Raw genomic sequence first — 12,503 nt, 5'->3', positions numbered from 1 at the left:
GACTGCTGCACTCGGCTAAGTATCAAGCTTTGAGAGCACCATACTTTAAAGTGTTAAGATTACCTGTTATCTAGTGGCTTGCCTGTTAGAAACGTCGTTGTTTGCTGTTGGAGACATTAAATAAGTTTGTTTCACTGCTGATTGATACGTGTATTTATCTGTAAACGTTTTTACCTGCTAGTTATGTTTGACTCACTGATATGGTCGTGTGTGTTTTGATGTGTGTGTGTTTCTGCGTGCGTGCGTGCAGGTTATCGCCATGTGTACTTGGAAGGTATGGAGGAGGCTTCCATCTTTGTTCATGTAGCTGTGAATGACATCACTGGTAAGGTAGGTACCACTGAAGAAGCTATCTGAAAACGTGTGAAAAATGTGTCGCCTCTTAACGTGATGGTGGCGGACGCTGCCGACGTTTTGTCCTTCAAAGGCTGCAGAGGGCTCAGGTTTAAAGTAGGAATGAGAACATTGGTATTATATGAAACTAAAAGATGTAAGGATGGTACACTCTACATTTTGGAGAGGGAATAACTAGCATGGCCATTTTCAAAGGAGTCCCTTGACCTCTCACGCAGAGATATCTGAATGACAATGGATTATTTGGGTACCCCACGTCTCCCCTTTACAGACATGCCTAGTTTATGCTTATCCTGTGCAGTCTTTTTCATGCAGTACAAATGTTGTCTTCACCTACTCTAAAAAGGTGTATTTAAAATAGTAATGCTTACGTGGGTCCCTAAATTTGGCTTCTTGGCCTGGTGGATTTATTGTTGGCTTCTAGTGTCAAATGTTCAAGCCCAAGACAATCAGCACTGCGCAGGTATCCTCAATCAGAGGAAGGCTTGGAAACAACATGAACTGTATCACGTATCATTCAATCTAAAATTGGAATGCAAGACAAATAAAGACCACACATGGTAACCGCCGACACCAGTTACAGAATATATAGTTTAATAGAGTTATATGAAAATATAGGTTTACTTATAGTTTTAACTAATGGCCAAACTTATGTAATACTGTGTACTCTAGTGTAGTTTTGGGTCAAGTTTTTTCTAGTTTCTGCCCATTAGTTTCAATGAAAATGGAAATGTTAGTGGTCCGGCCCACAGTGATATTTTAGACTATGGTTTCTAACTTTGTGTCAATAGTTGATGGTTGTCCCTTTTCTGTGTCAGTATGAAAATGTCTCTGCAAACAAAGCCCGCTCCATAGAGAAATCCAGTAGTTTTCCAACTTTGGGGTCAAAGACTGGTCTGCACAGAGCCTCCACTAACACCTTTGGGATGAACTGAGACGCTGACTGAGCATACATTTTAGCTTAAAACCATTGCCCAGCGGAATAGAAAATGTTGCTGTAGCAGATGTATTTACTGTGTGTATTACTACTGTTTTATCTGTCTGAAAATGTTATTCCCAGGTCATAAATAATGCAGTCGTTGCTATCACCACCCAAACCTTGATTTTATTTCCCTTTTGACCCTTTATTTTCAAAGCTGTCTCCAACCATGCTGTAAATGACCGCTCTGTTGTTCACATTGTCCTTACTTTGAACTTCCTCCTTCTCAGCTGTTGCTGTGTGCCGCCTGTTGTGATTTCTCTCTTGCCCCCCCACCCCAGCCATTTTTTCTCTCTTTCATCCTCCCGCTTCTCTGATTTTCGCTCTCTTCCTGTGTCTGTTTGTGATTTCAGTGGACCCCTCTATTTCCAAAAGCTCCATTTAGAGGCAGAACATTTTTAGGAGCCTCGAAGCTTCCACACAAAACTCAGGTGTAGTGAGACCCAGTCTGCATCTTGCATGAGCCCCCCCCCCCCCCCCCCCCCCCCCCCCCCCCCCCCCCCCAACACCTCTTTTATTTATTTATTTAGTTCTATACCTTTTTTGTAAGCGGCTGAAAACTGCTGCTGGAAATTTTAATTTCCTGCAGGAGTCATCCCAAAAGGATCAATAAAGAGAAATCTAGTCTTTTTTCAGCCAGCTATGCAAGCATAAAAAAACTGCAAGGCCAACTCATGCCTCACATGAGTTATGAAGGCTTGATCTGCCTGCATTTTCATTGATGTCCCCTGTCCCTGTCCCCCAAGTAGATCCAAAGTCATCAACCTACAAAGAGCCGGATAGAGGACAGGGAGATGTGAGTCAGGAAGTCTGCCAGGCTGCAGTGACTCTTTGTAACTCTATGGTGTTTTTTTGCCTGAGAGCGTTTTCGTCCTCTCGACTCAGGTTTTTTTTTTCCAGTGTGCTGCACTGCAGGGGTATTCAGTTCCAGTGCCTTTGAGGACATTGTTATTCTTCTTATCTCTTCCCCTTGTTTTTTTTTTTTTAATCATTTTGTCTGCTACTTCTTTTCTACTCCCTAGGAAAACACTGCGTACGAGACACATTTTTCTTGACAGTGGTGTATCGTCAGATACCTAAGTTACCTATTTTAGTGTCTTTCCTTTACATGATTTTTGTAGTTTTTTTTCATCATAGCATTTAAGCTTATCAGGGCAGTGTCTGACCTTATGGAAAACATGCGTTAGCCGTGTTACCCACACTGTAAACACCACAGGCATTAATACAATTTAGATTATGAGTGTATAGATTACAACGGCACAAACAGGCTTCTTGTGAAATTCTTTTGTAATTTTTACATAAGCTCAATGCGTAATGTTGTACGTTCCCTGCCTTATAATCAAATTCTTATTCTTAAAGCATACTACCGTAGGTTGCTAATCTACACCCCTTGAGTATACCCACCGACATCCACTGTAGCTGGAGATGTAGCCCTGGTTGGATGATGGCAACTTGTTAGGAAATAGCTCAGAATCTACAATTCATCTCAAGCAGCATGGCTCTACATGTAGAGATTCATCAGTATATTGGTCCAAAACAGAATCAAATATCTTGGCAGCGAACGGATGCATTGCTTTAAACATTGGTAACAGTATTCTCTGGAGCTGTTGGAACATGTATTAGGGATGTTGGAACACCCTGCCTCCAGGTTTTGACCTAAGCTAGGCTCAACATGCCTTGACCTATCTCAGTACTAGAAGAACAGTGGTAAAACTACAAGACCCAACTTCTGATGTTGGATAGACAACTTTTTCCATAATGTTGGACTTCTGTTTTTGAGGTGAAAGGTCTTGCAGGCCAAAGGCACCTCAGGCAGCAGCAGAGAATATTTTGAATCTCCTGAAAGTTTAATATTCACCATTTTCAGTTTAGCCTAAATTTCTACTATTCTTTGTAATCTTTGTTTTTAACCTGTCCTGTTGCTTTCAAGTTGATTATTTTTGAGTGAGCAATTCACCACAATGGTCATCAACAGTCAGACTATTTGGATCTACTTCTTCCACATCGTTTCACACCAACTGGCAAAGGTTTTAGGTATTATAATACAATGCCTTGTCCCACTAAAGGTCCAATGCCATTCACAAGATTGTCTGTCAATGTTGTCTTGTGTCATTGTCTGAATGGCCTCATCACTGTCATCCTTTTTGTCCTAGTCTTCATGATCTTTGACCATTACCATACAGCACCCAAAGGCACCGCAAAAACAAACAAACGAGTGAAGCAAACAAACAGTTTGAAGGCCAGCTTTAATACTGCTAATTATTTTTTTTAGTCACCTCTTTATATTTGTCATGCACCAAATGTTAGGAATCTGGATGCCACTATTTTCAGAAATTCTATGTGATTATAGCATCTTAATTATTCTACTGGCCTAGGTTTTTTTGTATTAAAATAAGTAACCTTTAACTCATTACTGCTGCTCTGGTTGCCAGAACCGTTGTGGTTAAGGAGCACCAGAATGGGGAATTTTCAATACGTAGACACAGTGGTCATTGTAGGCCCTGTATTTAGTTGTAGAGGCAATCAGAGGCTGGGCTGCTTTTTGTGTGTTTAACTTTGACAGGTAGCTTCAAGCATGTGTTGCTTTACTAATCATTTACTAATGGGACTACAGTTGCTGTATACAGATAAGAAGGTGCTCAAAATGACAGACTAACGTTTTGAATCCAAGTGGAATTCAAAGCTGGACCGCATGTTTTACAGCTTAATGATCATATGAAAGAGTGAGTGATCATTCACATGTATTATTACAGGAAATGTCTTAGGTATATGGATAATGGTTTGAAAGCATGCTCACTGTTTAACAGCTGCACATCTATAATTGTAATAATGTAGTGTGGACTAGTGCCACATGCATTATGGCAAACATTGTTCTTGTATGACCTCTCTGTAATTTATACGTTTTGGTTTGAGATTCATTGCTTGTTTGACGATGATGTTTTGTTGTGTTTTTGTCAGGCCAGAGCAGCCAGCGGTATAAAAGGGCTGTTTCACAGAAACCCAAAGCAGTCTTCCCTGGACAGCCATGCTGCTGCGCAGCGCAGCCGTAAGCACCCGTTCGGCGCCCACCTCCTGCGCCGCACTGCCAGCGCGCCGACGAAAGGCCAGCCCAAAATCAAGAAGGGCTTCCCAGAGAACGCCATCGACACCAAAGACTACAGCTCGGAGGGCGCTAGCGAAGAACGGGAGTCCGAGGACAGGGACAAGGCCTCCGCCGCCACCTCTCACCAGCCCACGCCACCACAAAGCCGCAACAGTGAATCACTGGCATCTCACCCAGCCAAGGGCCCCTGGGAGCGTCCCGACACTAACGGGGCTATTCACCCTGAGGAGGGTAAAGGTAAGAGCCCTCTTTTTGCTCAGAGGAGACCCACGACTGAGCCTCTGAAACGGGCCAGTCGGCTCCGCCTTCATGACCCGCTGGACGCGAAGCCAGGGGTGTTTGCCCGCGTCGCGCTTAATAGCTCCGGCAGGGTGGGGGTGTCGTCAAACTGTATCACGTGTGTGATCGGCTCCAAGGAGAGTCCCGAGGCTGAGAGAAAGGGTCAGGTTAATAAAAGGCAGGGATGCAAGTCCGAAATAGCAGATGAAGAGAGACAGGAAAGACGTAACCCCACCTCCTCGAGAATGAGCCAAGTTCAGCCAGAGCCTGCAGCTAAACACCTGTCTCTTGGTGCCCAGACAGAGCAACAGCAGTCTCCTCCTCTCCCCGAGTCATGCGCAGAGGCCCAGGTTCAGTGTTCACCCAAAGCTCTCCTCAAGTCTATCCCCTTCCCTAGATCCAAAGCCAGGCAAACTCTGGGGGCCCAGCACATCTGGCTTCAGCCTGACGCATCTCAGAGGAACGCCCGATCCTGCAGCGTTCCCCGAAGATGTTTCCTCAACACTTTAAAACCAGCACATAGCCTCACCCCGGACTGCAGAACCAACCTCCGTTGGCAGCAGGCAACAACCCCCAAGTATGGCGCTGTTTGCAGCTCAACGTTTGGCACGCTCGCAAATGGGAATGTAAATGAAGGTCTGTCGCTCAGTGACAGTAGCAGCTGTGAAAGCTTTGGCAGTCTAAGTAGCTTCGAGTCGCCTCCCATGCTGCCTCCGTGTTCTGTCCTCGACAGCCGCAAGAGGGCTGTAGGGACCCTGCAGCGCGAGATGAACGCCCTCTTTTCCCAGAAAATGGAAGAGTTGCGCCATAAGTCCATGTTCTTTGCCGGTAAGATGATTGTGAGGCAGCATTAGCAAAAACCCGGTAGCTGCTATGTAGTGGCTCTAGATGGCCTGTAGACTGTAGACATCCAGGTAGCCCCCATACATGCCAAGACCATTCCTGTCTAGAAAAATCCTGGTGTACCTATAGTTAAGGTATGTAACCTATAGATAAGATGCTTCTTGTCATCCCACGTGTCCCCGATAGTTTGTTGCCATGCCATTGGCCCGTCGGCCTATTATTCAGATGTTCCAATAGTCCACAAAATGTCCCATTGGGCCAAAAGTCCATTTGTCCAATGGCCCGTTACACGGTCATTCCAAAAGTACACCCAGAAGTGCTCTTAAAGTTCTGTGAGTGTCATACAAAGACATGTGTAATGATTTAGGAGTATTATCTCTATAACAGATCTGTTAATGAAGTACAGAAAGTAGTACTGGACTAACTACTTCAGTGTGTATTTCTGGGAACAATAGGTCTTCTGAACAGTGGGCACTTGCTTTTGGGATACCAGTCCGCCCTACCTATGGGCTTTTGTTCCGGTGGAACATTTTCTGGGGATTCGGATCACTGGCCGACGAACCAATGATAGTTTGAGGACAAATCTAAACTCCCAGGTGTTTCTTTTCATTATTATCAGTTAAAGTTCAATTCTAGCTTTTGTAGTTTTCACCTAAGCCCTAATTACCGATTCCTTTTTTTTAATCAAGTTATTCTAATTTTCGTTTTTTTTTGGCATTTTCTGTTCTCTATGCCTTTTTTAAAATACTGTTTCTGGTACCACCCCCATGCTTGACAGACGAGGGAAGTGGTAAGTTTTTCCAACACTGGTTAGGGTATACACTTCATTATTGGGTTGCATTATACTGAAAATGTATTCTAATATTTTGTCTACTTTATATTTTAATATGGAGGAGCTAAATAAATCCCAATACAATGCAATCCACTACCACAAACTACAGCCTCTAACAGGCTAAAGTAACGTGGCATCCCAAAGTTTACATTCCATAGAAGTGTTGTAATGGAGGAAAGGATCTACAACAACTGGCTGAGACCTGGAAGTCACAAGGTCACTAAATCAGTGGTGGAAACCCCGCTTCTTCCTCTACATGACATATTTCAGAGGGAGTCCAGTTCCTGCTGAACACCAGCTGCTCTACCCAAACCCACTCCCCTTCAGCGTCACGCACTACACCACATGATAGTCATCTTTGTTTGAATAAATTGGAGATAACCAAGTACGTTTAGGGCAGCATGACATCATGACTGATGTCGTTAACATACACGCCGCTTGGCGTGTTATCGCGAGAAGAAAGCAACGGTTCAGGAAATGTGACACGCGGGTTGGGTTTAGGAAAAGAAGAACGGGGTCTTTTAGTAAAAGAAGAAAGGAAATGTGACACATGGGACACCATCCCCAGTCTCCTGGGTGACAGTCATGTGTTTAGCTTGTGATAAACACGCTTAAAAGCGATAATGCGTCTTGATAGCACGCCAATAATGGCATAGCAACTGGCATGTCATGAGATCAGTCTGTTTTAGGGAGTTGAATTTCAGTTTTCTGGCCTTGTTACAATAGCTGATGTGTGCTGACATCTGTTAGTCATATGGTGCTGGCAGATACTGTTCATGTTTGTAAATTATCAAACAAATCTCCTTCTTAGCAGCTTTACCGCTCGTCTTTGGTTTCGGTGTAAAATAAATGCTGTGATGTTTGGTCTCATGTTGATTTGGAGATAACTTCTGTCTCTTGTAAGCTATACCTCCTTGCCTTCCTTCCCCCTCTTCTTTCCAGTTTTGCTAAACTCCGTTTTCCTCTCTGTCCCTTTTTGCACGCTCTCTCTGTTACTAGTGCAGAATTGAGGGGATGACCAGAGCCAGGTAAACCGCTCAATGCATGTAACCTAATACATCCTGTGCACCTTCACTTTCACCCATCAGTCTCTGTGTCTCACCAGCCTGCTGCTCTCATGTGTCTCCCAATGTCACAGCTTTGGGGAGGGGAGGGACAGATGTTTCAAATCCATACTCTTCTTCATTTTCACATTCTCTTGAAATTGCACTAACTCAAAATGACATCAGTGGAAGGGTCTGAAACCATGTAAGCTTTGTCTGTTCAAATCGTTGAAAATAGGGTGCATGACCAGACACTCACTGTGTGCGAGAGGAAAACAAGTCATGACAACTTTGTATTGTTTACCGAATCTTATCACCTGTCACAGTCTTGTGGCCTTTACATTGTAGTAATAGTAATAGTGCCATTGTACTCTCCCTGTAAAATGCTGAGATCTGGGAATACAGTGGCATTACTTAAAAGAAGTCTTATAGGTCAAAAAACACACTTAGAAGAACTTTAGTTTGATGAGTAAATGATTGGGATGTTGTAAGCACATACAGTTATCACTTTTACAGCCAAAAGGCTTTCAGTGACCACGCAGGATGTCAGTGACAGTTCTTTGTTCCCTGTCTTTCCACAGTGCAGAGACCAGCTCCCACACTTGACTCTGACAATTACCGAAACGCACGCGTCATCCGATCTGTCTCCGCTCCAGAAAACACCTTGTCTTCAAATCACCTCTCATCTACACCGCTGCACTCCCCATCCATAGCAATAAATGCAAACTCTCCATCAAAAGCTCCTTCAAACAGGGTGGTGTCCAGTCCTAGCAAGGTGAGCGGAAACCCTAAGAAACCTCCTGCCCTCTCCAGAACTACGTCACTCCCTGTGACAAACCCTGCTGAGAAAACGGTCCCTTCTCAGTGTTGTCAAGACATCCAGACTAACGGATGCACTCATCCTTTCATTGAGCACACACCAAACCAGAGGGAAAACCAAGGAACTGTGTCCAACAAGAAAAACGATGCAACAGGGTTAAGGTCTGAGCCCCGAGTGGAGCCTCCTGCGGCACCAGTGTTAGCTGGAAGCCCTCCGGTCCCTGCAGCTCACACAGGCCAGGTCAGGAGAGCCCTGTTTAGCAATCTGCCATCTCACGCACCAGTAAGAAGAACAAAGAGTCTGGGCCACGTTCTGGTGGCTGTAGCCTCCGCTGGGCAGGCCCAGTCGGCAGTACCAGAGGTCTGCACGGACGCTACCATGAACGATCGCCTTTGGAGCAAGCTGGAGCCAAGCAGAGACCACCGAGACAGCATGTCCTCCTCCTCGAGCATCTCCTCCAGCGACACCGTCATCGACCTGTCGCTGCCAAACCTGGCCAGGAAGAGCGTCAGCAGCCTGCCCACAGGCGGCGCCGCCTGCGACCCTCACTGGGTCAACTGTCGTCGCTCGGCATTAGTCGCCTACGACGCCCTGCGAGTCAGCAAGAGCAAGTCAATCCCCAATCTTCAGCAAAGTGAGTGCCCCAAAGATGAGCTTAAGCCCCGCCCCCTACAGCCCCCCGCCCAGGATGCTTCCGTGGACTCACCCAGCCGACTGACTCAGAGGAGGCACACCTGGAGCCGGCTCTACATGGAAGGACTCAAGCAGTCCTCGGCCAGCAGGCCTTCCCCTGCAGCTGTAACCCCGACAGTTACCGCCTCCATGTCCAAAAGCCTCGGGGATCTGACCTCGGACGACATCTCCTGTCACTTCGACAGTAAGTACCGCAGCATCAGCCGCAGCTTTGTCGTCAGGCCGACCAGGGACCAGCTCCGCAGGGGCAGCCCTCAGAAGTCCCGGCCGACCAGCGACCTCACAGAGCAACTACGGAAGCTGACTGATGTGGAGCCCCTGACCCCGAGTGACTTCGCCCAAGAAAACAGGCCCAACGAGTCACAGGAGGAGTTTGCTGACGAGACCCTGATGCGAAGGACCTCCTCGCGGAGCCAAAGCAGGGTGCGCTACATTGCAAACAGGGCCAAGAAGGCCCAGGAGAGACAGAAGCTCCAGAGCCTGGCCCAGGGCCGAAGTGCAAGCTTTAGCCTCACTGGTATCGTCGGCAGTGGAAGTAACGCGACCCCCATTGAGGAGCGGGGGAACCCCGAAGGGGCTTGTTGCGTGGCCCAGAGTCCCTGCACCAGCCTGGACTTGCTGGGTCAGCTCACACCCCTAGGAACCCCCTTCCCGAGACAGTCCCACTCCTCCCCAGACCCTGAAAACAATGACGTATTTTTCATGCTCAAACTCTAAGTGTGGGAGAGCAAGTCTTGGAAAACAGTCCAGTTTTTTTTTTTTTAAATAAGTTGCAATATCTTGCAGAGTATTCCACAAATTACTTCTCACAGAAAACTGTGCTCCGCTGAATTAGTGATTCATGAACAATCAATTCTATATCTGGAGGTTGTGCAAGATCCATTTTTTTAACATGTGCATTCAGAACACGTTGTCCTGAAGCTGCTGGACAGCAGTTCTTCTCCAAGCAACCTCAGCTGCTCTGCCATCCGTTTGCTCCAAATGTTGAAAGATGCCGTTTTTATATAGCTGTTTATGTTGACAGTGATCTACTGTCATAATTCACTTTTTTTTTAGTTTTCACATGAGCGTACTGTAGCAACAGAGCCCAACTAGAGGACAAGATATTAAACAACCCCACCCTGTTTATCTCCGTGAACTTTTAATTGTATATTTTAACTGAGTTTAAAATTAGATACTTAATGCCAAGGCTTCATCAGCCCATCCATCCATCAGCAATACGGGCACGGGATCTTGTTAAAGTCAGTTTGATGCGTGAAGCGGAAGCTTGTCTCATGTCTTTGCTGGAAAAAAAAGAATTTTCTATCACAATACAAGATAAAACGTGTTAATTTTTTAGTATTCTCTGTGTAGTGTTTGCATTGTAATTGGACCAAACCTTCATGATTTGTGGCATGTCACAGCACTGAGATGATAGTTCAAAGCATTGCTAGAGTACTCCACTCCCACTCCCTTTTGTTCAGTTGACTGCATGTCTTTTATGCACTGTAATGTTTATCCTAAGGCTGTGTTTTATTTTACAAAGACTTTTTATATAAAGATTTGTTAATATTCTTAACTTTTACGGAATCGTCTGACGTTGGTCCAAACAGCATCATGTCTAAAACCCTGCGTTCTCATTGGTCTGTGGTACTAATACAAGATGAAAAAGATCTGTATCGAAGCACGTTTATTTGTCCGCCCGCTGTACTGTTTGCACTGCTCGTGCCACTTGTTTGTGCAAATCTTTAGGGACAATATTTAATTCAAGACCATGTGTAATTATGACCTGAATAAATCTCAAATTAATATTATTGGACATTTCACAGCTCATTTGTTTCATTTACACGTAATCTACCAAACGGCTGTCTCAGTTCAGAGACAAAGACAAGTTGTTGAACCAGTGAAACTGAGCTTTATACAAGCTGACATGTAAAGCCCTCTGGCCTTGGTTTTGGCAGGGTCTGCTCTAATTAGGACTCTGCTTGGGTCTGTGTTTACCAGCCATCACCTCTCTCAACTTCTCTGGCAAAAAAATAATAATAACCCAGACCCCCTGCAGGAAGGGAGAATGTTCCAGAACAAAGACTTGAAGCCGGACAAGAGACGACAAGCTTAACCAGTTGTGAAGGTACAAAAAAACATCTTTTCGGTGTCCCTTGCCACCCAAGAATAGTTTTTGACTTTGAATTTCTCAGACACTAGAATGTGTGTGGAATAAAATCCCAGTCAAGCATTAAAAAGTTCTGTTTCTTTTGGAATCGAGTTTTTGGCAAAAATTGAAACCCATTTGGAAAAGCGTGTACTCTCTGGGACACAACCTATCCAATGAGAAATAGTAATAGATGCACACCTTTTTTGAGGAAGCAGAACCTGTGTAATGGCTACCTTTGACGACCCGTGTAACTGATGAAGTCTTTTTCTCAGGACACGGATTTGTCAGTCAAAGGTTGGCCTCATTGTCGTGTCCGTGGTTTCCAAAGCCGATGGCCACCTCCGGCGAGCCTGCAGACACTGCCAGGCCTTTTTTCCTCTCCTCTGTAAGACTTTGTGAAGTACGACATGCTCATTTAAGCGCCGCAGACTCCGCTACAGCCAGCACACAAACACAAAAGACAGCTTCATTAGGATTCCAAGAAACCCACAGCGGCCCCTTTCCAAAGCCATATTTATCTAGACCATTTGGCACGGCTTGGCCTCTCAACTGAAACCTCCAAGCCCTGTAGAGCACTTCAGGCCTGAAAGAATGTTTTTCTCTCAAATGGTGAATTTGGCCCCTCCTTTCAGGACAAATTCACTGCTTGTTTTCCAAGGGCTTTTTTTTGCGAATAAATCATTTTAGTTTACTTCTGCTTAAAAAACAGTTGAAATGTTTCCAGGACAAAGACACAGGACCTGTTTTTGGGGAATTTACTTTATAAGGAATTAAGGCTGGACATTATGTACATACAGTATATCAATTAGGTATAGATATTTAAGGCTAGATTTTGTCTAGTAATTGTACATATTGGATATTGTAACAGCGCAATAAGACACAAGTCTTGTCTTTTACTGGTTTTGAAGGCTGCATTACAGCCCAGTGATTGACCAATTGGATCATTGTATCCACATAACTGATGATTATTCATTATACTATCATTGTGTCTATTTTTTGTGAAAGCACATAATTGTCAGCCCTGCAATATCAATATTTTTGTATTTGGTCCAAACTATCGGGATATTTGAGTTTCTATCGCCCAATGCTTTTATGAATTTCTCTAAATTGTCATTTATGAGTTGGGGGGGAGGGTAGGGGGAGTTGGAGGAGTCTTAAAGGTGCTCTAAGCATTGTCATGCATGTTCTATGCTACGCTTGTCGTCACTTACAGCAAACATCTCGCTATCTGCTAGCTGCCTGTTCCCAGAACACACTGTAAAGAACATCTCACTATCTGCTAGCTGCCTGTTCCCAGAACACACTGTAAAAAAAACTCTCACTATCTGCCAGCTGCCTGTCACCAGAACACACTGTAAAAAACATCTCACTATCTGCTAGCTGCCTGTCCCCTGAACACACTGTAAAAACATCTCCTCACTAT

General features: G+C 44.9%; 1 protein-coding gene across 11 annotated transcripts in view; it reads left to right on the top strand.

Moving 5' to 3' along the window:
- plch2a (phospholipase C, eta 2a) overlaps nucleotides 1-10,739 on the top strand; it is a 164,424-nt gene extending 153,685 nt beyond the window's left edge. For 5 of the 11 annotated variants that reach the window (XM_034875812.1, XM_034875814.1, XM_034875813.1 and 2 more), the window contains 3 exons: nucleotides 251-330; nucleotides 4,292-4,675; nucleotides 8,002-10,739. In XM_034875812.1, the coding sequence (XP_034731703.1) occupies nucleotides 251-330; nucleotides 4,292-4,675; nucleotides 8,002-9,663 (2,126 nt within the window). In that variant the 3' untranslated portion in view covers nucleotides 9,664-10,739. Of the gene's footprint in view, nucleotides 1-250; nucleotides 331-4,291; nucleotides 5,544-6,336; nucleotides 6,349-7,389; nucleotides 7,421-8,001 lie in introns of those variants that run through there. The other 6 variants (XM_034875821.1, XM_034875816.1, XM_034875817.1 and 3 more) reach the window with 5 other exon arrangements.
- Nucleotides 10,740-12,503: the final 1,764 nt, after the last annotated feature.

Source organism: Etheostoma cragini, chromosome 7 (assembly GCF_013103735.1).
Source record: "Etheostoma cragini isolate CJK2018 chromosome 7, CSU_Ecrag_1.0, whole genome shotgun sequence".
NCBI classification, from domain to species: Eukaryota; Metazoa; Chordata; class Actinopteri; order Perciformes; family Percidae; genus Etheostoma; species Etheostoma cragini.
Note: the sequence above shows the minus strand (reverse complement) of the source record. Positions and strands in the feature narration are given on the sequence as shown.